Genomic DNA, 24,873 nt, shown 5'->3' with positions numbered 1-24,873 from the left:
CTGAGAACGGGACGTTTCAAGAGGTCAGTGCGTTAAAAGACACGTTTAAACGCAGTGTGACCAGACGGTAGAAGTGCGGTGCTCAATCAGGAGACACTTTATTCTCCTTTTTGGTAAAACTCAGCGCATTTGTTACAACGCTATAAAAAGTGCATTGATTAACTTAATAAGCAGTTTTGTAGAGATCGATTTTTTTTAAAGGTGGTCTCTTAATACACGCCAACGCCATCACTTCGAATCTATTTCCGTGAGGTGTTTACTAATCTAATTGAAGCATTCACGATTCTGGTTATAGAGCTTGAAACACAAGTAGATCCCAAGGAAGAGGCTTCTTCTCTCTCCTGGGTGCCTCGTGCCTGGGTGTGCCCTCTAGATTCCCTTCCCCAATGCTTGTCAACCTTTTTAATGCTGTAGCCCTTTAATACAGTTCCCGGTGTTGTGGTGACCCCCAACCATGATATTATTGGGTTTGCTACTTCACAACTGTGATTTTGCTATTGTCATGAGTCGGAATGTAAATGTCTGTGTTTTCTGATGGTCTTGGGCAACCTGTATGGAAGGCGTTGGGGCCCACAGGTTGAGAGAAACCCACTGCCCATATTATCCTGGGGAACAGGGCTCCTGTTTCTTGCCGTGAGTCCCCTGGTTGGGGACTGCAGGAAAGCCATTAGGAAGAACAAAAGTATCAAAGATCTCAAAGAACAAGTAACATCAAGGAAGTGGGCAAGACCTCAGAATAGAGAGCAAAAACAGCCTTGACCAAAGCACCTAGGATTTAGAATTTATAAGATATGAATTTGTACAATTTATATGGAGATAGTTATGAACACTGGAGAAAGGCAGGTAATTACAGTCTTTTGCTATCATCAAAGTTGTCCTTTTGGTTTATAAACCAAACCACCCCTCTGACAACAAATTATTGTGTAGAGATTTGAAAATGATCCTAAATCATTTAATGTGATCAGTTACAGAAACCCAATGGTGTTTATTCTCGGTGTTCTCCTTGCACCGTGGCCTTTCCAGTCTTCACCCCTGTTTTGTGGATAAGAAAGCTGAGGTCGTTGTTGGCTAAGTGTAAGCTAATTATCTTATATGTCAAGTAGCAGGGCTTGGTATCACCCAGCCTAATATTACAGATTCAAACCCAGAATTCATTGTCTTGCAACATAGCCTTCTGTGCTACGGAAGGGTCCTAACAACCATCCTCCATTCACCCAGCAGTCAGTTCTGGGTTCCTGTGCCAGGTGTCGGGGCCTGTTCTGGAGTAGACATGACATACCAGAAAAAGGCCCTGTCTGGATATTTTATTCTGCCCCTTTTGGAGTTTAGAATTTCTTATGGCTTTCATTTGTTAGATAAACCACAGAAAGAAAGAAAAGAGTAAAGGTAGAAGATGCTATCCTAGTGAAGATTACATAAATTTAATGCCTTTCTCTTAGTGGAAGATGTTATCCTAGTGAAGATTACATAAATTTAACACCTTTCTCTTAGGGCTTACAAATATGAGCTAAAGAATGACCAGCCAAGACAGGGGGATCATTAATTAAAAGGCTAGCCTTGGCTACAGCATTTAGTTAAAACTGAGATAGCCTTAACTAATTTCTTAATTAAGAAAATAGTGAGCAGGTCATAATGGCTCTATGTATATAATCCCTGTACTTGGGAAGCTGAGGCAGGAGGATGATAGCAAGTAGCCTGTGCTATAAAGCTAGACCCTGTGTTGGAAAAAGAGGAGAAGGGGGAAAGACGAGGAATTGTGGAAGCCATCGTTTTCTTTAGCGCATTTGTAAGGATCGTAGGATTGGGGTAACCCCTGGGACTATTGCCTGTAGATCCATCAGAGTTCCCGAGTTTCTGATGACTACACTGGAAATGTTTTTCCTTTAATCAGTAACCAGGTTTTCATATCTTTAAACTTTGACCTATTTTTTAGAAGGAATGTGCATGCATCTGATAGGCGGTAGTATAGATTTAGACTTTGCAAGTTTTTCCTCCTCTCCTCGTGATTATTTTATGAAAATCTCGAATGTATGCTTTTGGTCCAGTTAAGTTAATTTTTTTTTATTGTGGCTTGAAAACCTTAATTTTTCAGAAAAGAAAAACACTGGAAACAGTGTTCAGCTTTGAGCGGGAAGAGCCAAGTGTAATCTTTTTCTTTCATTTAACGGGGAAAATGTTTTTAAATATTGTGACTAGTACAGACATCCTGAACGTGTGCTGAGGATGGAAGTGAGAATCGACTGACATGCGTGTGCTGTGCCTCTGGTACCTGTGTTGTGACTTTTCTCGTCAGCACAGTAATTACCCTGGAGGTTTCCAAATGGAGAGCTAGTGTAAGTACACATCTGTTTGAGCCTCAAAACAATCCTGAGTATCCGTGTGCCTTTGAGGTTCACTTTATGTGTTTGAGTGGGAGATGACAGAAAAGCTAACAGATGGCCATCGTTGACAAGGGAGAAACCTAATTTAGTTGCTTTAGTTCCTGAATTAAAAAAAAATTCAAGCCGTACGAACTCACCGTGAGAAAATCCTGGAGCTATTTTTCCACTGAAGTGTTTTACTTACCTTTATTTTAGAGAGGAAAGGGACTGGCAGATAGGAGGAGAGAGGTGGAGACTAGAAAGGGAGAGAGAGAGAGAGAGAGAGAGAGAGAGAGAGAGAGAGAGAGAGAGAGAGAGAGAGAGGGAGGGAGGAGACAGAGAGACAGAGAGACAGAGACAGAAACAAACTAGTGACCATCCCAAGATTTGAACCGTTGTCTACAGTTTTTTAAAAGTGTATGTTCTTCACACTTTGCCAAGAGTTTCTTTTCTGTTGACCTTCGTCATTGGAAGAATTTCTTAATGCTCAAAGCAGTTTTTCCTAGTAATTTTAGATCTAAAAATGCTACTCCCTTGAGTCTGCGTGTTTGAACACGTATAAATATTTTCTCATTAAATCAAGTTTAATCTTCTCCTTGTGCTCCCTGCTGTGTGGGGAGAACTTTGAAGCAAGGATCAGAAATCAGATGACACAAATGCTCCCTAATTAGGGATGTCTCTATTCAGCCCTAACCAAAAACATATTGGCCAGTCTCTTAATCAGCGCTCTTATTCCTGTGCACCAAATTCCTGAATATTTTGGGTGAAAATACTTTGTCCACTTCAGAGACAGCTAGACTTTTTCCAGACTCTCATTAGGCAAAATTATAAAGAAAGTGAGCATTTAAAAACATCTCCCAGTTAAAAATGGCTAACAAAGTGAAGACAAAGTGGCCGTTTTTTACATGCGTCGGACAGGGCTTGCTATGACAATGTTAGTGTTGGCCTCCTTTTGCTCCCAAAAGCACTGCCAGGAAGACCTTTGTGGATGTCACCTTGCTGAATATAGGGAGATGAGAGCAGCCAGTGTTTTTTCCTTCTCTTAGTGAAGACTGAGCCTAGATCTTCACACATGCTAGGCAAGTATTTTATGATGGAGTTATATACCTTCTAAATTGTATTTTGAGATAAGGCCTCACCATGTTGCTCTTGGCGGCCTTGAATTCACAATCCATCCTTCGACCTCAGGTGATATTGGAGTGCCACCATTCCTGCTACCAGAAGGCCACAAGTGATTGGTCGTGGAGGGTGGGGGGAGAACGGAGCAGGATCCAAAGACAAGAAATAGATTGAGACTCTCTATTCTGTGTACCCCAGTTCTTCTTGCCAGCAAAGAATTCAGAAATGAGACAAAGTAAACGATTGCGAGCACATTTATTAGGGCAAAGGTACATTAAGGGTTGAGATACATTTATGCATACAGCTTACTTCCTGGGCAAACTTTAATGAAGGGAGAGTATCCTGAGTTAATGAGGTCAGATTACAGAAATGGGTTGAGATGTTCCAGAATGGGGTTTGCTCCCCTTTCCCATCCTCATAGGGGATTTGCAGCCATGGCATGATGGGAGCAGGCAACTCTGTAATGATGCGCAGATGTTGTTGGTCAGCCATGTTGGTCCCAGCTACTTTGTGGCAGTCTCGTGTCTTTACATGAAACAGTGTGCCCTGCTGTAAGGGCTCTTAGTCACGGCAGCCTCTTGCTACTGTGTAGTTTGCTTCTTGATAGCCCTGTGACTGTCTGATGTCTACCAGAGGGAGAACTCTACAATGACTACAGCAGTGATTGCCCAGCACTGTAAGTTTGCTGTAATCATTGACTTGTATCCTTAAAGAGGTCAATTTTATGGCATGTAAATTATTCGTCATTAAGCTGTATGAAATGAAAACTGTGTGACCGTAGCTGACCACAGAACTCCTAACAGAAAGAAGAGTTCATGTGGATTAAATAGAGAAGTTACTAAAGAACTTCTCTTTCCTCCCTCTCCTCCTTCCTTCCCTACCTCCTTAGAGGCATAAAAACCCTACTGAGTCTTTGGTTGTTTATTAAAACTTGCTGTTCATTGAGAATAGTACAGCGTGAAATCCGAGAGGTGGCTCAATGGTTAAGAGCACATTAACACAGTTAACTGGCTGTTCTTGCAGAGAACCCAGGTTCAGCTCCCACCACCCACATGGCAGCTTGCAACCGTCTCTAACTCTAGTTCTAAAGGATCTGCAGGCACTAAGTATACACAAGCAAAACACTTGTGCAAGCAAAACACTCATGCAAATAAAGTAAAATAAATCTTTTTTTCAAAAGAAGAGTACAGTAAAAATCTTCACGGAAATCTCCATGCCCTTCTATTTCTGGAGCTAGATTATTTTTTAGAAACTGAACTTTTGAGGGGAAAAAAGGCTGTAAACTTTTTAAAATGTCAAATTTTTCTGGTCTAAAAAGATCCATTCCCATTTCTACCATGGTAAGGAAGAATGCCCATATCTGCACAATTTGTACCAGCATTGGACATTATTATTTAAAAAAAATAGTGCTATTTTCTATGTATTTAGTTAAAGCAGAGTAAGATAGAGTAGGCAAGGAGTTAGAGACGTGGGGGAGGAGGCAGATAGATTCTCAAGAGACAACTGAAGACTTTCAAACAATAACATTTCACCAAACACTTCCCACACTGCTTGTCTCTGTTTAGTTAAAAGGGAATCAAAGGAGCAGCTTGGGGCCCTACGCAGACCACAGAGATAAAAGGGTGAGCGGTCCACACTAACACAATTAACTGTGCCTTCCCGGCTCAAAGCCAACTAAAGGTAACAAATATGGTAAGCTACTTGATATCTCGATCCTGAATTTTAGTCCATAAAGAATAGCCTTCTAATTGACACAGAGTTAAAACCAGCAGTACTAGAGTTCAGCTTATTTATTTCTCCCTTGGCCCAGCCAAAGGAGGTTGAGTGCAGTTTTGACTCCTCAGGCAGAACAAAGTTCTTACGCCCGTTTCAGTAAGACTTACACACTGATGCTCCTAGTTCTTTGCTTTTCCTGTGGGCCCATCCTGACCTTCCACGGTATTCTCCCCTTTCTGCTTTATTTTATCTTTTTTTTTTTTTTAAGATTTATTTATTCATTATGTATTACAAGTTCTGCCTGAATATATGCTTGTATGCCAGAAGAGGGCACCAAGATCACATTACAGATGGTTGTGAACCACCATGTGGTTGCTGGGATTTGAACTCAGGACCTCTGGAAGAGCAAACAGTGCTCTTAACTGCTGAGCCATCTCTCCAGCCCCTAAAACTTTTGATTTTAAAAATCGGTGTTTGGGTTTAATTTTTAAAAAATCGTTAAATGAACTTTGTCTTGGGATTAGGACAGAATATCTAGTAATTTCAGAAATGGCCCTAACCATACTTCTACCAAATTTCTATATGAAGGAACACTGGCCGCATCGATGATTATAAATCAAAATAGTCATCAGCTCTGAGAACTGTTGGAGATGTTCTACCCTTCAGCATCCCACAATAATTCAGGAGTTAATTATTTATGTAAAATTAAGCAAGCACACCTATTATTAATATTTAAGTTTGCCTTTGTCTTTAATAAGTAATAAGCTTACAGGCATACCACAGAATTCTTTTAAAGTAAATTACTTTGTGATTTATTGTCAGTAAATGTTTGATGTGTGTATTTGTTTTATACACCTGTGTATATGGAGTTGCATAAAAATTTCTCAGGTGAGCCATTGCTAACCCCACGCTGAAGGGAATTTCCAGTTCTCTGGTGACACATGTGACACTAATGTAATTCAGATTTACACACGAGGCATGAAGCTCAGAGAAAGTCAGTTGGCAGCACCCCTCTAGGTAGGTACCTGGAGTTGGAGGTTTCATATTTATGTTTTATATGCTATTAGTGAAATTTAACCTTTGTAGCAAAAGGTTTTAGCTGTTTTAATCTGGAGAAGGATTTAGTTTTCCTAAAATCATAAACACTACTGGAAAAAACGTGCTATTTTTACCTCTTGTGAGGGTGGGGATCTGGCCTCTTCAAGTCATGTATCTCACCAGGCCTTCTCTCTACTGTCCTTCCCTAGTTAAATGTATCTTCTTGGGGTTGGGGATTTAGCTCAGTGGTAGAGCGCTTGCCTAGGAAGCGCAAGGCCCTGGGTTCGGTCCCCAGCTCCGGAAAAAAAAAAAAATGTATCTTCTTTGGGAGTTGAGACTGGCTAGATCTGAGGGAAAGATCCAGAAGGCTGTGCTGGACCAGTGTAAATACGTCCAATTACATTTGAATTTGACAACTACACTACACCCAGAACTATACGAGCTTTTACAGAAAACAGGGGTGAATGTGCTAGGAACATTCCGAAGACCTGGGCACACTTGCTACGGAAAGTTGGGAGGGTGGGAGGAGTCAGTCTCTGTAGGGGGTTTACTCCTGCTTGCTGCTGAGGGAGGAGCCTGTTTCCCACAGAGCGTTGATTTGTAAATTTTTACCAAACATCAGTATTTCCTCTTCTCACTTTCCCGCCAGAAACAAATGAAATGGAAATCAAATCTTGTTGCAATATTTAATCAATACACGATCAAATCATTATTAATATGCTTCAGAAGAGCCAGGAGTAATCATGGTGGAATGTTTGGAGATTACTCCTGTTCGCCTGTCAATTTCGCTGTGGCTGTTTCAGAGACAGCTCTGTGCAGTGATGCTTGGTCAACACTTGACTTTACTATTGGAAGCATGTTTGCCGAATGACTGTTTTAGCAGCTCAAGTGAAAGACGGCCGCAATTCCTAAGCTCTTTGATATGTATACTTTATGATCTTTGATTTTAACACAATACTCATGTCCTTTAAAAGTAACTGTTAAAGTTTTATTTAAATCCCATTTCAACCATCTTTCTGCTTTTTAAAAAATATTCTTTATTTGCCTTTATTCCGACAGACAGATGTGTCAGCCCTAGTCTCAGATTAGATAGAAACAGTTTAGGATCAGGTCTTGGCGTTGCTGTTTCTTGGCTTTGTCGCACATTGTACTTTCCCCAGGTCAGTTCTAATGTCCAACCTTCTTGCTATGCTCTGTCAAGGTTCTGAGCAATTCTATAAGCTTAGCTTGTTGTCCTCCCAACTGATAGACTACTGGGCATCTTTGAACAAAACAGAAACAACATCAATCCCTCCAAGTGTTGTGTCTTTGGGGAGAAGTGAAGATTCTACCTGTCCTGCAATCCGCGCCTTGTGTACTGTAGACCCTTAAAAGTCAAATCAGCTTTGCTCCCTGCTGATTAACTACAGGAGTTAACAGCCATTTTGTTAAGCCACAAAAATCATCCAGCCTTCTGGTTAGCACCCGCGGGGCACCATGAACTGACGTACATTAAGCTTGGAAACCAACTTCCACAGCAGGTCTTCAGAGTGCATCAATTTGTTGGCTCTTGGGAGGGGGTGAGAGGAGATGGTCTTCCTTCTGAGTTCCTTTTCTAGTAGTGGGGTGACATCCTCACGTCATGACTCTCTGTGTGGTGGTTTGAATGTGAAATCTTGCATGCATCTGGGGTTTTAGTATACTTGTTCCCAGTTGGTACTCCTGTTTGGGGAGGTGTGGCTAGCAATGGGCTTTGAGGTTTCAAAAGCTCTGTGTTTCCAGTGAGCTCCCTCTGCCTCCTGTGTGCAGTGGAGCCAAGAGCTCTCAGCTGGCCTCTAGCTTCCTACCGCCATGACTTTGACCTGCCATCAGGGACTCTTACACTCTGGAACAGTACGCCCATTTAAATGCTTTCTTTTGTAACTTGTCTTGGTCATGGTATTTAGTCACAGCAATAGAAAAGTAACTAAGACACTCATTTATGGTTGGTCTCCTTTTAGTAGCGATTCTCAAACTGTGCTAGGATTTTAGCTTGTATCAAAGAATGACATTTTCCTCAGTACTCCAGTTAAATAAATAGAGTGCTTTGAGTGCCTAGCTTCCCCAGCAGCTGAAATGCTTTGCCATGGGAGATTGCTTTGCACTCTTACGATGCAGACCCAGTGTCTCCTGCTTTGATTCTGTTTTCTAAACAGTATTAACAGTCACCATTGTGCCGTCAGGAGTCATTTCTCCAGCTTTTAGCATTTGTCCAGTTATGACTTAATCTTTGCCATTGGGCAAGAACATAACATGAATGCTTAATTAAGAACTTTCTTAACGGATGGAAGGTGGTAGCTTAATTGTAGAGTGCCTGCTTAGCATTAGTGAGACCTGCATTTACTCTCCATCATAAAAAGGGGAGAGGGGGTAGGCTGGGTAGAGGGGAAGGGAGAGAAAGAAAGGGGAGGTGATGGGTAGATGACATCAGGGAGGAGGGGTGAGGTGTTGAAGGGAAGGGAGGGAAGAGAAAAGGAGGGAAGGGAGTGAGATAGGAAGATGCCATGGTGAGAGGAAGGGGAAGGAAGGGAAGGGGATGGGATGGAAAGATACTGTTGTGAGGGGAAGGGGAAGGGAGAGAAGGGGGTGGGATGGGAAGGTGCCATGGTGAGGGGAAGGGGAAGGTAGGGAAGGGTGTTGAGGGGAAGGGGAAGGTAGGGAAGGGGATGGGATGGGAAAGTGCTGTGTTGAGGGGAAGGGGAAGGGGAAGGGAAGAAGGACTTTGCCATCAGTTACATGGGGACCACTCATATTTCCTCCTTTGTTTGAATCATGACATGACTGTGTAGCATTCAACTCTCACATCTTGGCGATATTCACAGAAGAAGAGTAGCCAGAGACAATCCTTTTCCGTCTCATAGCGTAAGAGCTTAAATGTTCCTTGTCAGTTATTGTACTTTTTATTTGGTAATAGCAGAGCACTTATTACTTAGCATAGATGTTAAGTAATCACTCTTATAAATCCTTGGATCCTGGTTACTCAGGAAGTATGAGGTTCTTCACTGAAGTTTATTTGCTCTAAGCTGATTAGCATCATAAGGACTGAGGGCTGATAATTGTGAGGGTGCTTGCTTCTCCATTCTGCCATTTCTGGGAAAATTTAAGAGAGATTAGGGGGTACCTCATGGGGTGACCACTGCCTATCACTGGAGTTGTTTCTCTTGACTCCTACAACTTAGTTACTCTAAGGCAAATCTATGGTCACCTTTTAATCTATGTTTTTACACTGCTTTCTATTGAAAGGTCATTTTTAGACCATATTTAGATAATTAAACTGTTATAATCTTAGTGTGATATAGCAAAATATAGCTGGATCTATATTATTGCCATTGAAGCTTCTATACCAGAGGTATATATCCTCAAGGACAACTATTGATTTTATTTTTAAATTTTAATTTAATGTTAAATTTGACAATTTACTATCATGCAAAAGTAAGAAAGAATCAGATGAAGGCGTGGTGGTTTGGTTGAAAAGGTTCTCCATTTGCTTAGGCCTTTGGAACCCTGGTCCTCAGCCCTAGCATTGTTTGGGGACATTTAGGAGGTGTGGCCATGCTGAAGAGAGTCTGTCACTGGGGTGGGCCTTGAGAGTCTGTAGCTCTGCTGAGGTCCAGTTCACTCTGCTTTCATCCTCTGGTTGAGGATGAGAGCTCTCGGCTTCTGTCCCTGTCACCACTTGGGTGTTCGGTTACTTTTGTAAATAATGTTTTCAAGGTTCACCCATGTGTGTTACCCATGTGTGCTTTCCTTCCTCTACTGATAACTGATCAAATGCTATTCTATCATATGCCATACTATTTTAATCACACCTGTGTGTGTGCATGTTTGTTTGTGTGCACATGCATATAGGTGTGTGTGCACCCACTCGCACATGTGTGCATGTGTGTGAACGTGAACATGTGTGCCATGGCACATGAATGGAGGCCAGAGAACACATTGCAGTATGTTGCAAGGACAAACGCAGGTCATCAGGCTTAGTGGCAACCACTTCACCTGCCAAGTCAGCTCTCTGGCCCTGCTACTAATATTTTATCCACTACTAGTTCATTAGTTTAAAGCATATTTCCAGTTTGGGGCTACGGTTTGTTATATGGCTCTGAGCATTTGTATACAGGATTCTGCATGGGCGTGATTTCCTTTGTCTTGAGTTGTGAACAAGAATTCCTGGGAAGAAGCTGTGTCTGCAAAGGCCGGTTGGCTGATGGGAACGTCAGAGACGGGAGAGGCTGGGCTGCCTCAGCCCAGAGTCTAATTACATTTATCTCGGGCATCTTGCATGCACTCGATAGCTGTTCCTCGCACGCTCAGCCCACTGGTTGGACCTAACATCCTGTCACTGACAGACAAAGCCAGATTGTTTGGATGCATTGGCTTAACAAAACCACAGTTCTGTCAACCAAAAGGCTAAGAATGCTCTAGATAGCAGCCGGGGCAGTAGCCGAGGCTGTCCTGCTGCTGTACCGTAACTGCGTGCTTCCCCCTAGGCGTTTGCCAAGCGCCTTAATTTACGACTCTCTTTGTTACGTTACCATAAAAACCTCACGAAACCGTTCCCTGTGTAGGGACATGGAATTTTAGGTAACCTAAGTCTATGTTCCCAGGCCATGGTCACTCATATTTGGATCCAGAATAAGCTGTCTCTTCTTCCCTTGGAGGTATAAGCTGTTTTTGTGTTCACTGCATGTACCTGGGACTGGCATCTTGAGGTCCTATGGTAACTCCAGTATTAACGGTTTTGAAAACTGCTGATTCTTTCATAAAGCAGATGCACCATTTTACATCCCCACCAGGAACACGGAAGGGTTCCCCTTTCACCACATCCTTGCCAATACTTTTTATCTTCCATCTGTTGGCTTGTAGCTATCCCAGAGTGTGTAGGGTAGCAGTGTCTCATTGTGTACTAACAACGTACAAAAACCCTTTCAGTGCAGTGATGTCTGGTCAGTGGGTGCTGAGGGAAACGTAAGTCTTTTATGTGGAGTCTTTTATTAACTACCTTGTGGATAGGATTTTGCCGCCATTTTTCTCTTACTTATACAGTCTCTGTTTCATCCTCTCCTGAAGTGCAGTTCTCAATTTCCGCGCTTTTCTTGGGTTTGTCAGCCCCACCCCAGACATTGCCCCCTGTAAATATCGAAACAGAATCAACAGCTCCAACAGCCATGTGTGATTCTCCTCACCTGTAATTCCAGCACTCACGAGGCCGAGGCAGGGAGTGCTGTGAATTTAAGTCTAGCCTGCACTACGTAATGAATTCCAGCCAGCCTCACATGCACTTGGAGACTCTTGTCTCAAAACAAAAGTAAAAACACGTACACACAGACACCGTCAAACAGATCCATAACAGATCCACCTTTCCTCGGCCCACCTTTCTCCTTGGAGGACATTTCTGAATGGGATTTTGGAACATGGGTGATAGCTCTCTCCTTTTGGACGGTTGCCTATTAATGTCGGGAGTGTGCTCTGTTCATAGCTTTTCACTAACCATCTCTTTGGGATTCTTGATCTCCCTATTGTCTATTTTGTGGCTCTGTGCCAAGTTAGTATCTCAGAGACAAAAGCAGAAAAGAGCAAATGGCATCCTGAGCCTATTTTCTTTGGCTCCTAAGCTTTATATTTTCTATCTTTGTGTTGTTTAAAACCCCGTCACCTTATTCTTTCAGATGAGCCTTCAGGTGTTTATTCTGTCCTTTAGCCTGGCTGCTTAGCCCTCTATGTCTACAGCCAATCCTTCCAGAACTACTTCTTTATAAACAATCTTTATTTTAGTTCACATATTTGTCTGTGTAGGTGTATCATGTGCACGCAGCATCCACAGAGGCCAGAAGAGGCATCGGGTCCCCTGGGACCAGAGCTACAGATGGTTGCGAGCCACCACATGATTGCCAGGAACTGAACCCAGGTCCTCTGGAAGCACAGCAAGTGCTAACCTCTGAGCCGTCTCTTCAGTTCTCAAAAGAACTCCTTGTTCTCAGTCTTCTCTTTCTTCACCGCAGATTTTTTTTCTGTTTTACGTATGACTAGAAGATATGTAGATAAAATAAGCTTTGTTAAATCTGAGAATGCAATTAAAACATCTTAAATATCTCATTCCAATTTCTTTTCCCTCTTTCATTGAGAATCAATTGTACATTTGGCCATTCTGTTTTATGTATTGATTTCCTGCTTGTTTAACGCTGGTTGAGGGAGTGTCTATGAATGAAAGAATGGGTTGACCGATTCAAGATGAAGGTTTGTTTTTGATAGCACTTTCGTCTGATTACAGAGCTGACTGGGCGGATCGGGGTATTAATAGGGCATGCGTGTTTCCTGCAGGAATTAACAGCAAACGGTATCACCACAGCATCCAGGCCTCTTAGCGTTATGCTCGGCATCCCTGCCGATGTGTACACGCTTGCTCATAAATTCAGCATTGGTAACGACGACAAAGGATCTGATGACACTGGGCCGTAAACTGGAGTTCTCCAGGCTCGCATGCCGGTCATAAGGTGCTCGTTGAACTCAAAGGCTTCTGTAGAGTGGGGGTTTCTGAGTCTAAGAAAACTCCAAGTCGTTGGGAAGGCATCAGGACTCTGGATTCGGTCTTTGAGCAACCATACCATCTACTGTAGGCTGAGCACGGTTTTGGTGAGCACCAGTTTTGTGTGTGGACCACGGGTTCATCAGACGAGGCACCACTAGCTTTCTGATGTCAAGAGGGGAAGCAGGGACTTGGAGGACCTTCAGATTCAACTCCAAAAATCTCCCCATTTAGTTCTCAAACTAAGTTCTCTGAGACTTTACTTTCTCATCTAGAAAATGTCAAAGATTTTCACCGTGGGGCTTTGGCAAAGACGAAGAGGCTGCACGTTAAGAATGCTCTAGCGTAGCCGACACTTGAGACTAACTTTCAGGACTGTTGTGCTGATAAGCAGTTCACATTTCTTCCAGTGGTGTTGTGTGACCCGGGAGCCACAGAAGTGACTCCTGGGTTGCTCTGTATTCCTCTGTGACAGATTCATTGTCGTCCCCCCCCCAATTGCTTCTTCGTTGGTGTTGTTTCTTAGTTTACATTTCTGAAGTAATACTTCCAAATGCTTTCTTTTCTGATCAGAATTATCTGTAGCTTTTGGAGGATGATACAGTCTCTGTGAATCAGTCATAGCCACTGGTTCCCACAAAAGAGGAGGCAAAACCAGGTAGCACAGGCATTTTAACTCTGCTTGTTTCTAATTTGCAGAGATGTGGGGGACTCAGGCCAGTGAGTTCACGTTGTTCGTGTTGCACTGAGACTGTCTTTGTCATCTCTAAGCAGTTTTCGCCAGCGGAAGCAGTGCGGCGTCAAAGTGTGTCAGTGCTGGCAGGTGCTAAGGACTGGATGGTGAGGGAGTCGGCAGGTGTTATTTCTGCTCCTGGGAGAAGATCAAACAAGGATTTGCAGCCGAACGTGATTGATGCCTAAGAGACATCTCTTCACACGCAACAGTGTCTACACAGGGAAGGGTAGCATGCGGCCGCTGAGAATTCTGCCCGTGCTTCTGTGTTCTGAAGGTAGTTCTTAGGATGGGGGTTAATGGAGAGGAAGGAGATGGGCGTGCTTGAGTTTGCGGGAGGCAGTGTGTACTCTCTCTCCCTAGTGCATTCTCTATCCCTGGTTCAAAGATACGTTAGCAAGGCTCAAACATGGCTTTACCTTTTCTGGATTAAAATATTTTTTTAAAGGTCACTCTAGATTAGAGATCAAGACTGCCCCACTGTGGATAAATTCGTCAACTTGAAAATGCAAGAATTCTCATCCCAATGGGAAAGGTTTTTTCACCAATTGTTCTTTCATTGGAGCCCCTGGGCCTGGCTGGTGCCTCCCTTCTCCACAGGCCCTGGTGCCTTCAGCTACTCCACAAGCGATGCCTCTCAGTTAGCTACACTCTTCACTAGTGTTAGCTCACGTTTCAGAGGCAGCTATCCAGAGGAAAGCACTGGAATTACAAGATCATCTGATACTCAGAACTAAAGGACTGGGAGTTGAGAAAATGGAGGTTTGCCTTTAGAGGAATGTAAAGACTTTGCCTTTTTTTTTTTTTTAAATCCTAACAGCTTAAAGGGCAACATGGGACTAGAGGTGTTGTCTATCCCTCTTGCACCTGAAATAGCAATCTTAATTTTTGTTCCCTGAGTTCTCGTGAATAAAATCTGTACTGTTCTGAAATATGATGGGAGGCAGTAATTTTATAAAGAGATAAAATATCTTATATTTAATCTCTTTCATTCTTCTCTCCGTGTCATTCACTCAGCCTACTCAGGAAAGTGGCTTGAAACGCTTGAGGATTAAAAAAATAATTTTAAGCTAGGTATGGTGACACAGGCCTTTAATCCCAGCACTTGGGAGACAGAGGCAGGCAGATCTCTATGAAGTAGAGGCCAGCCTGGTCTACAGAGTTCTAGGGCAGCCAGGGCTACATAGTGAGACCGACTCAAAATAGCAAGTTAATAAGATTAATAATTTTCGAGACCAAAGTAGGTTATGTCATAATGAAATATATTTGGGGGGCACGATTATATGTTAATAAGGACCGGGCATGGCACTGCATTCCTCAGTACTAGCTCTTTATAGTCGGAGGCAGGAGGATCGTAAGTTACAGGCCACCTTGTGCTATATAACAAAACTTGTCTCAAAACAATAATAAAAAAAATCACACACCCCCACACCCACACACCCACACACACCCCCACACACAGGCACACAAAGGCACACACACAATAGATAAACGAAACAAAGAGGTGTTGTAAGACTTTCAAAAGAAAGTAATCAATGAAGTGAGAGAGTCACTGGGAAGCTTGAGGTGAGAGCAGCAGGGAGGGCTGAGGACACCTGTCCCTGGGCCAGCCTCCATTTCTGCTTCTTCCCTGCATCGAGCTGATGAAATGTCCATCTCCCTAAGGTCCCTGCCAGACTCACCGTGGGTGAAAAGGGACATGTGAAAGGACTCGGACTGTCCGAAATGACCAGCATTAAAAAATCACAAAAAGCCTGATATAATAGCCAGTGAATCCAGCCATCAAAGTGAGCCACTGGAAACACATTGAAGAATTATCTAAGAGGCGGCTTCCCACCAAGTAGCTGGAGCCTTTTCCAGTTCGTATGTGCTGCCGTTTTGCCTCCTGCATTTGGTTTGTTTTTCTGAGAACTGCTTTGAGGCAGAAGGATAGACGTTTTAGAATGGAGGTGATTTTTAAAATTATTATGATGTTGAGATGTGCGGGCATTCTCAGATGTACTTTTCAGCGATGTCAGGTTTAAAGGATGCAGGACAGAGGAGGGAAGGGCGAGCACTGGCTGGCCCCATTGTTGCAGGCATTTGCAGAGGCTGACTGCGTAGAGGCCCCGAGAACTGTCCCTGCTTTCATCGAACACCCTACCTGGGATAGATGGAGCAGACTGTGCTGGGACCCATGAAGAGCAGTGCATGCTGAGACCCATGAAGAGCAGTGCACGCACGCTGTTGTGAGCTACGTATTGAGTGAGATGGAGCATTCAGATTAGGTGGTCCAGGCAAGATAGTGCTCTCTCCCCTCCCCACAAAGATCCATACCCTAACGCCTGGAACCGGTGGCTGTCTCACTGTGAAAGAGGATGAATGTCACTGATCAGTTGGTCATCTTATGAAGAAATTATACTGAATGATGGTTTCCGACCTATGATAGCCATGACTGGTGTTTAAAGACAGATACGAGAGCAAGCCAGGGTCAAGAGAGATTTTTAAAATGCTGCTCTGTTGGGCTGGGGTCATGGCTCAGTCAGTAAAGCACTTTCCGTGCAAGTGTGAGGATCTGTGTGCAAGTGTGATGTACCCACATCAAAGCCCAACACAAAGGCGTGTGTCATGCACGGTACCAGTGCTTGGGAGGTGGGGACCGGCAGATCGATGGAGCTCATTGGCCAATCGATGAACTCCAAATTCAGTGAGGAAACTCTGTATCAGGAAAAGAGGTGTAGGGGACCAGAGAGATGGTTCAACGGGTAAAGATTCTTGCTACCAAACCTGATGACCAGAGTTCAATTCCCAGGACCAGAGTGTAGGATTTCTGTAAGTTGTCCTCTGATCTCTACATGCACACGGTGGCACATATGTAACCCTAACACAATAAATAAGTAAAATATAATAATTATTTAAAAAAAGTAAGGTGGACCACCGTAGAGAAATACGCCCAATGTCCACCTCTAGTCTCCATGCACATGTACATACACACACACACACACACACACACACACACACACAAACACAACACACATATACACACACTCTACTATTGGAGGAAGAAACCACACACTAAGGAATAAAATATTTCAAGAAACAGGAAAAAAAGCAAGGAAATGAATAGATACCCCTCCATTTCCTGTGATTCCAGAAGAAATAATAAAGCCTTCTAGAAACTTTAGTTTTATCCCAAGGAGACACACTTTTGACATGTTGCCTCTGCACTGTGAGTTAATACATTTTTTTTGTTTTCCGTTAAGAAGATAGCAAGAGGAGATTAATAGAGGGCTGTTGAAGAAGAGGAAAAGAGTCAATGTCTGCCTCGTGAACAATGCTGGCATAATCGTATATGCTAATAGTCCCAACAACTTGGGAAGCTGAGGCAGGAGGATTGTTTGAGCTTAGGATTTTGAGAGCAGCCTGGACAACATAAAACACCTCGTCTTAGAGAACAGCATCTGGGTGTGTTAGCTTGCACCTGTACTCACAGCATATGGGAGACTGAGGCAGGATTATAGAGGCCATGCTGAGCTACATAGCAAAATCCTGTCTCAAAAAAGCAAAACCAAGGGGACTGGAGATATGACTCAGTTAAGAGCACTTGCTTTGCAGCTTCGAGGGCCTGAGTTTAGATCCTAATTCCCACATGGCAAGCCGTTGTGCTCCTGTGCACGCCTGTACCCCGGTGAGGTACAGTATGGAGACATGAAGGTCACTGGGCTTGCTGGCTGCCAACCTACCTGAAAATTGTGAATTCCAGGTTCAGGGAGAAACCCTGCCTCAAAGGAATAAATGGAGAGCGATAGAGAGTACACCTGATGTCCTCCACTGCTGGAGCACACAAGCACACACATGTGCACAGCCATAAACACACACACCACATTCCACCTGCCCACGGGTACAGTGCTTGCCTAGCATGCGTGTAGCCTGGGGTTCCATCTCTAACCCCACATTGAAAGGGAATACAGTGCTGTCATCTCCACACTTAGGAGGTGGAAACAGGAGGATCAGAAGTTGAAGTCATCCTCAGCTACGTAGCAAGTCTCTCTCTCTCTCTCTCTCTCTCTCTCTCTCTCTCTCTCTCTCTCTCTCTCTCTCACCCACCCCCACACACACCCACACACACACACACTCACACACACACACACAGCATGCACTCATGCGTGACATGTTCCCTTACAGAAACTCTGAAACATATTCTCTGTGACTTTTCACAGCTGAGAAAACCGAGCGTAAATAACTAGCACAGTCATTACACTAGTGGCTACTCTGACATGATGGCGGCCGAGGCTCACGAGGTCTTACAGTAGCATGGGCAGGGTGTGCAGGGCATCCCTGTGTTATCTCAGCCTTCTTGGGGTGTATGCCATGTCATGATTTACAGTTTTTCTGAGACCTAGATTTATCTGGCAAGCAAGCATAGCAGAATGGAAGAAGCCAGAACCAGAAAACCCAGTCGGGACACAGCACCCTAACAAAAGCTGATAAGAGACTGGGAGGGAGTAGACAACACACTGGGTGTGGTTGGAGCAAACAGATTACACAGCCAATGTGCAGCGGTGAAATCACGAGTCCTGTTTTGAAAACTAAACACCCCTCTGTATTCATTTCCCCTCCCCGTGATTAAGGTGCTATGTTTCAGTGAGTTTAGGGTTTTTAATTAGGATCAGAAAAGGTTGGCCATCACGTAAACTGCTCGGTAGTGCCTCAAATTGTCCTGCTGCAGTGAGGCAGATGTTTTCTTTAATCTCCTGGTCGTTCAATGATGAGGTCATCAAGTTACTGGGCTTCACCGTGGGGAGAGGGGCTCAGTGGTAGAACAGTAGAACAATTCCCTGCTTTAAAGTATGAGCAAAGCCTTGGGTTTGAGCCCAAGAGCTGTGAGAAAAGAAACAAGTTATTGGAGAACTTACTGTAGGAACCCTAGAAGTGAAGAAAAGTTACTTTAGAGAGACACTGGAGCAAAGCTGATTGGATGGACAGTGGACACAGACATCGTTAAGAATCCATGTCTACACAGAGAACAGTCAATGGATCCTTGAGAACTATGTATATGTAGAAGACATTCCTTTTTATTCCATTCGTTTGGTGTGTGTGTGTGTGCGTGTGCGTGTGCGTGTGTGTGTGTGTGTGTGTGTGTGTGTGTGTGTGTTGTGCGCTTGCATGCATGCCCATGTATACATGTGAAAGTCAGGGAACAACTTGTGAAAGTTGATTCTCTACTGCCACCACGGAGTCCCAGAGATGGAACTCAGTTTGTTGGGTTTGGCCTGCTGAACTATCCCAAATGCCCTGGTATGTCTTTTATTAGTTTGAGGCTTTGGGGAAGCCTGTGAAACTCTATTCCGTGTAAAATTCTACCACACCCTATCTCTGTAGAATCGGTTTGCTGTCTTTTAAAGAGTCATCAAGGACTCGTGAGCCCTGGATGTTTTTGTTCCATCATATAGTGGGTGGGTTCACTGTTTTACTTAAGCTGCTCATCACAGATAAAAAGCAACAGGATTGTTGGGCAAGCGTCACCCTGGGTCACTAATGACAGGGATATAATGTGTATGAAAGATATGTCGTCAGGCAGTGTCTTGGTCATGTGCACATCAGAGCTTACTCAGAGCCAGGTGGTGTAGAGCGGTTATTAAGTGAAGCACCTCGCAGTCGAGATGTACACACAAGACTGAGGCTGCTGTGTGCTGTGTTATAGTGAATTTGTGTTGTGCAGAGAAGAGTATGATCTAAAGTAGTGGTTGGAGGCCTAGGATAACAAACACCTAAACCAGCAGCGTAGCCATCATCGTGTACCCTGTTTAATTGCGTGTGCCACCCGCTCAGGTCATTCCAGCATCCTGCAAGTGTGCGTGTGCTGTTGTACTGTGACGGTGTGTGAGCATAGGGACTCTTAGTTCTAGTAAACCATTCGGGACCGCCAGTGTATATACAGTCTATTTGAACCTTACATCGCACATGGCTAATCCTTTTTCAGATATGTGAGTTCCTGCATTAATGTTAAGTGATTGAAGGAATTTTTGTGGGATTGGTCCGTGTTTTTGAAATAACAGAATCAACTGAATGTGGAGGCAGGTGCATACCTGTTAACCCTACCTGCTGGGAAGGCTGAGACCAGCATAGGCAACACAGTAAGACTGGTGTAAAACACACACACACACACACACTCTCTCTCTCTCTCTCTCTCTCTCTCTCTCTCTCTCTCTCTCTCTCTCTCTCTCTCTCTTTAGGTCTAGTGACATAACTTAGCAGGTAAGCTTGATGACCTGGATTCAGTCTCCAGCTCCCAACACAGAAGAAAACAGACTTCTGAACACAGCCCTCTGACTTCCACATGCGTGCCATGGCATATGTGTGCCCACACATGTGTGAACACACACATATCCACATACAGACACATACCATCACATTACACACATGAGTGCATATGCACACACTACACACATATACCACATACACCACACAAACATGCATACCATACACACGTGCATACATACACACATATCACACACACCATACACTCTACACACATGTGCGCACATGCGTGCACGCGCGCGCACACACACACACACACACACACACACACACACACACACACAATACAATTTGAAGCCAAACATTATGCGAACACCCAAGGCAGAACTCGATGGTATGATATAGAATCCTTTAAAGATTGTTTTTTCTTGTCGTAGATATTTTGAGACTCTGGTGTGATAGCGTGAGGCATGGGGCAGATTCCCTTTGCACTGCTTTCTACTCTGCTTCGAGTTTATCCCGTGCCCATTCTGGAGGTTGAGCCTTCCCCTAATTTCAAGGAACGGTGTAAGACCCATCACTTCTGACTGCAGTTGCTAAAGCAAGCTCCTCTCTACTCAGTGAGGTTTGATTTCTCTCTTATGATAAGTGATCAAAGCCAAATCATCAAAGCCTGAATGTCCTAGGACAGACTCTCAGCCAGGCCTACGTTGGCCATCCTTCTTAAGTTTTAACCAAAGCGAAAGAGGACATTTGCATGTGTGTCATCTGCCTTTCAAAGTGCTTGTCATCTTAGATTCGGAGCCATCGGTAGGACCTGTGTGGTCATTCCCCACAAGCCACCCTGGTCAGAGTGGACACAAGCGGCGTAGTATCTGAACACGTGAACACTGGATCACATGGGGTGCTGGTTTGGATGACGATGGCCCCCAGAGGCTCATATATCTGAATAGGTCCCCAGTTGATGGAACTCTTTCAGAAGGATTAGATGTGGTGGCCTTGTAGGAGGAGATAGGACACTGGGGTTGAGGTCTGGGGTTTCAACAGCCCACTCCATTTCCAGTCAGCTCTCTCTGCCTCTTACTTGTGAATTAGGATGTAATTTTTCGGCTATTGCTCCAGTACCACGCCTGCCTGCCTGCTCCTTACCATGACCTTCATGAACTCACCCTCTGAAACTGTAAACCCCAAATAAAGTCTTTCTTCTGTAAGTTGCTTGATAGTTTATATATACTTGGCCCAGGGAGTGGCCTTGATGGGCTAGGTGTGGCCTTACTGGAGTACGTGTGTCACTGTGGGCATGGGCTTTAAGACCCTTGTCCTAGCTACCTAGAATCCAGTCTTCTCCTAGTTGCCTTTGGAACAAAAGGTGGAACTCTCAGCTCCTCCTGCACCACGTCTGCCTGAATGCTGCCATGTTCCTGTCTTTATGATAATGAACTGAACCTCTGAACCTGTAAGCCAGTCCCAGTTAAATTTTTTTTTTTTTTATGAGTTGCCTTGGTCACGGTGTCTGTTCACAGAGTAAAACCCTAAGACAAGTTACCTTGGTCATGTTGTCTTATTACAGCAGTTAGAAAGTACGTATTAAACATACGTTAAAGCAGTTAAAACATACATATTCCATGTCCTAGAATTGGAAGTTGTCTTGAAAGGGAAATGTGTATAACCTGGAGTTGTCAATTGGCCTTTTTATTTTTTAGCAACTCTTCAATGTTATTTATATCAATTGCTAAATATACATGAGTCTAGAAACCTGCTTTCTCCCCATACATTCTTTTCTAATTATTTAAAACTTAGAGAAGTTTTTAAAGAAATGGAGAACGTATTAGAAAGTATTTGTAAAATCCGTGCTCTTTAAGTACTGTGTAGGGCCAAGATAAAATCCCCATGTTTGATGTCCATCTGTCTGCGTCCTGCTTAAAAGGTTTTATCCAAGTTATTTTTTTATCGTTGGCAAGAAAGTAGAGCCTGAATCTGCTCTCATGATTTGTTTTGTTCAGTCTTGGCTTTTGGACTGAAATAATCGCAATATATTTTTTGACAGTTGCACAATATTCTTCCCTATTGTGAAAATTGTTTTGCTTAAAATAGAAGTGCATAAACCATAACGCTATTGGAAAAGTACAAACATAAGACTCAGATAGACATTAAACACCCACATGCACACGCACGCGTGCACTCTCTCGCTCTCTCGCTCTCTCTCTCTCCCCACATATTTATATGCATTCTAACTAAAAGACGACATGATCACCAAGTGTGAACTGTGTTTATCTGTGTCCTTTGGGGGAAAGACGAAGGTGAGGATGTGTGTTTCAATTTGTTACTATTGTTGAAAATTGAGTGTCTGGGGATATCTTAAACAATGGATAATTTATCTTATCCTCAAATCATCACTGTGCAGGTTCCTAGGAGTAACACATTATAAACACTGCGTGTGTGTTGGTGTAGGAATCTGATCTGTAACACAAAGTGAAATGGGAAACGTTTAAATGTCTTCCAACAGTTCATCAGGTCATTTTCTTGGATTTTATTTACCAGAGAGATACTCTGAGAAGGAAGACGTTTGTGTTTTCTTAGAGCTGAAAGTATTGAAATGGGATTTCCTGTTTGAACCAAGAGTGGAGGAGAGTCGCTATCCGGTTCCTGAGTGGCCCCATTCCAGATGTGCTGACTGGTCATAGCACATCTGCCAATCAGAACGGGCCCTGAAGCTCTTGGATTCTGAAGCTTGTTTACATGCTCTTGACTCTGTTTCTCCCTCCTTCTGTGTGTTGTGTGCCTTGGAAGATTAGTGAAGGATCCTGCTGGCACTTGCCTAGATAAATAAACTGCACGAAATCAGGGCAGTGACACCCAGGCAGAGTTTTAGCTCCTGGCTAGCCACAGGTAAGAGCTGTTGCTTTGTTATGGGAATAACTAGCTTCTATCCAGTTTCTGCTTTGCTTTTGTTAACACAGCAAGCAAGCTGAAAGCCAGAAGAATGATTTGTTTCCTTCTTAAGATTTCAAATATACCAAGTATTACTATGATTTTAATACCCGACAGTGGAAAGTCTGCTGTTTTTGCTTAAGGGAGGAGTGGAATGGATAAATTAAGAGTTTTTTAAAGGCACAGAAACACTCAGTGTAGAAATTAGAACCAGAAACATTACCATTGTACATTTGGAGGGCAGAGCATCTAAACAAACATGTTTTACCAAGAGTCTACTTCCTACTTGTTCAGAAAACAGCATCTTACTGTATACTAGCTCTTTGGCTTAAAAAGGCATTTCTTGGGTGGGTGAGATGGCCCAGCGGGTAAAAGTGCTACAGTGGGGAGAGTTCTTATTATGCAAGACTAATCACCTGACTGTCTAGTCCCTGGAAGCCACAGCAGAAGATGAGACCTAATGCCTGTGAAAGTTGTGTGTGTGTACATGCACACATACCAAACAAATGAATAAATAAATAAAACACTTTTATTTTAAACCCCGTTCCTCCTGGGGTACAGAATTATCAATGTTCTCTGTCCTGCTCTACCGTCAGTGAAATTATCTAACCTCTGCTTTGTCTTTATTTAACTCAATCCATGAAGTCAACATTGATTGAGATGGTGTTATAGGAGAGTGAATGTGATAGTGTTCCCGTAGATTCCTTTCAAAGTCGAGTGGGACTGCACTGAGTTTCTTTCTGTGTTGACTTTTGCAAACACTGAGGCTTTCTTTGGTTTCCTTTTCTAATTTCAAAGCAGATACAAGGGAACAATTGTCACTTGGGCTCAAATGAGCAAGTTGGATGTTTTGTGTCTCATGTGTATGGGATGGTTTTCAGATTGATACATAGTATTTTGTAACAGTCTAGAAAATTACTTTTGAGTGAATTAGGCCCCTGAACTTTTAAACACAGCTGGCTTTCTCACCCCAGGCACGGTTGACATCTTAGGGCGTTGCCCTGTGCACTTCAGACAAATAACAGTGTCTCCAGTTTCTTATTCTTAGAGTACCTTCCTTCACTGTTGTGAGAACTCAAATGTTCATGTGTACCACATTATAACTAACTATCCACAGAAAGTTCTTGAATGATCTGGATGGGACGGAGTTAAGGCTGTCCTGGTCTCAGTTTGCAGATGTTGCCAGCTGCTCGTTTTGCTCCCTCCCATTCTGTTAGAAGCTCCTGCCAACCATGATTCATGGAATAATTTTTTAGAGCTGAGTAATCTCTGGCTTTTCAGTTTCCTTACTTTCTTTAGCTAAGTCTTTTTAGTTTTAGCAAAGCCAGGATCTTCTGAAATGAACAACGTTTTCTGATCAGATGATTTTTACCAACCCATCAGAAAAGTTTTATGTGTCCTATGTCGCATGCCTTCGAGCCTATGCCAGGCAGGAGAAAGCAGAGCTGCCCTAAACTGTCATCTGTGAGACTCGGTGGTGTGGCAGCTGGAATCTACAGCTGTTTTAGAGCCTGTGCTGACGTGTGACTGTCTTCTTTCTTTACAGATCGCAACGAGAGACATAAGCCAGAGCATCGTTCCTCAAGGTATGAATTTAAAGTATTTAATGGTTCTGCTTAAAGTTCCTTGCTTGAAAAACTATTTGGAAGCAATGAAACTGTTCTTTTTAGGGTTACTGTTATGTTGAACTCGATTATGGCTGTCAGAGCTTCACAGGAGAGACGTCATTTTTTTTCTCTAAACAAACCCCTCTGAAGACGTGGACAGTGTTTTATACTGAAGATTCCTGTCAGGAACAGATGTAGCTTCATAAAGCTTTCTCATTTTCTTTTTTTTATAACTTCATTTTCTCTCCTCCTTCTAACCATATTGCTGTTTTCCCGATGACAGAATTGACACAGACTCTGTAGAAATACAGAAGACATTTTTAAAGTTCACTTTTGTGTACGCGTACCTGGTGTGTGCACGCCGTTTGGCAGTGCATGGGTCGGAGGGAATTCTGTGGAGTCAGTTCTCTCTCCACCTTATGTGGGTCCCAGGGAGTGAATTCAGGTTGTCAGGATTGTAAGGCAAATGCCTCTAGCTGCTCAACCATTTTGCCCCAGAAAAGTTTTGTTTTTTTGTTTTTTGAGAAAGGATTTCTCTATGTAGCCCTGGCTGTCCTAGAACTAACTATCTATCTATCTATCTATCTATCT

At 43.3% G+C, this 24,873-nt stretch overlaps 1 protein-coding gene across 1 annotated transcript in view; it reads left to right on the top strand.

Moving 5' to 3' along the window:
• Sh3d19 (SH3 domain containing 19) overlaps positions 1-24,873 on the top strand; it is a 163,383-nt gene that overhangs the window by 47,682 nt on the left and 90,828 nt on the right. Inside the window, exon 2 of the mRNA XM_032898150.1 lies at positions 24,222-24,261. Within this exon, the coding sequence (XP_032754041.1) occupies positions 24,222-24,261 (40 nt within the window). The remainder of the gene's footprint in view (positions 1-24,221; positions 24,262-24,873) is intronic.

This window comes from Rattus rattus, chromosome 3 (genome assembly GCF_011064425.1).
Source record: "Rattus rattus isolate New Zealand chromosome 3, Rrattus_CSIRO_v1, whole genome shotgun sequence".
NCBI lineage: Eukaryota > Metazoa > Chordata > Mammalia > Rodentia > Muridae > Rattus > Rattus rattus.
This window is presented reverse-complemented; position numbering and strand designations above follow the sequence as displayed.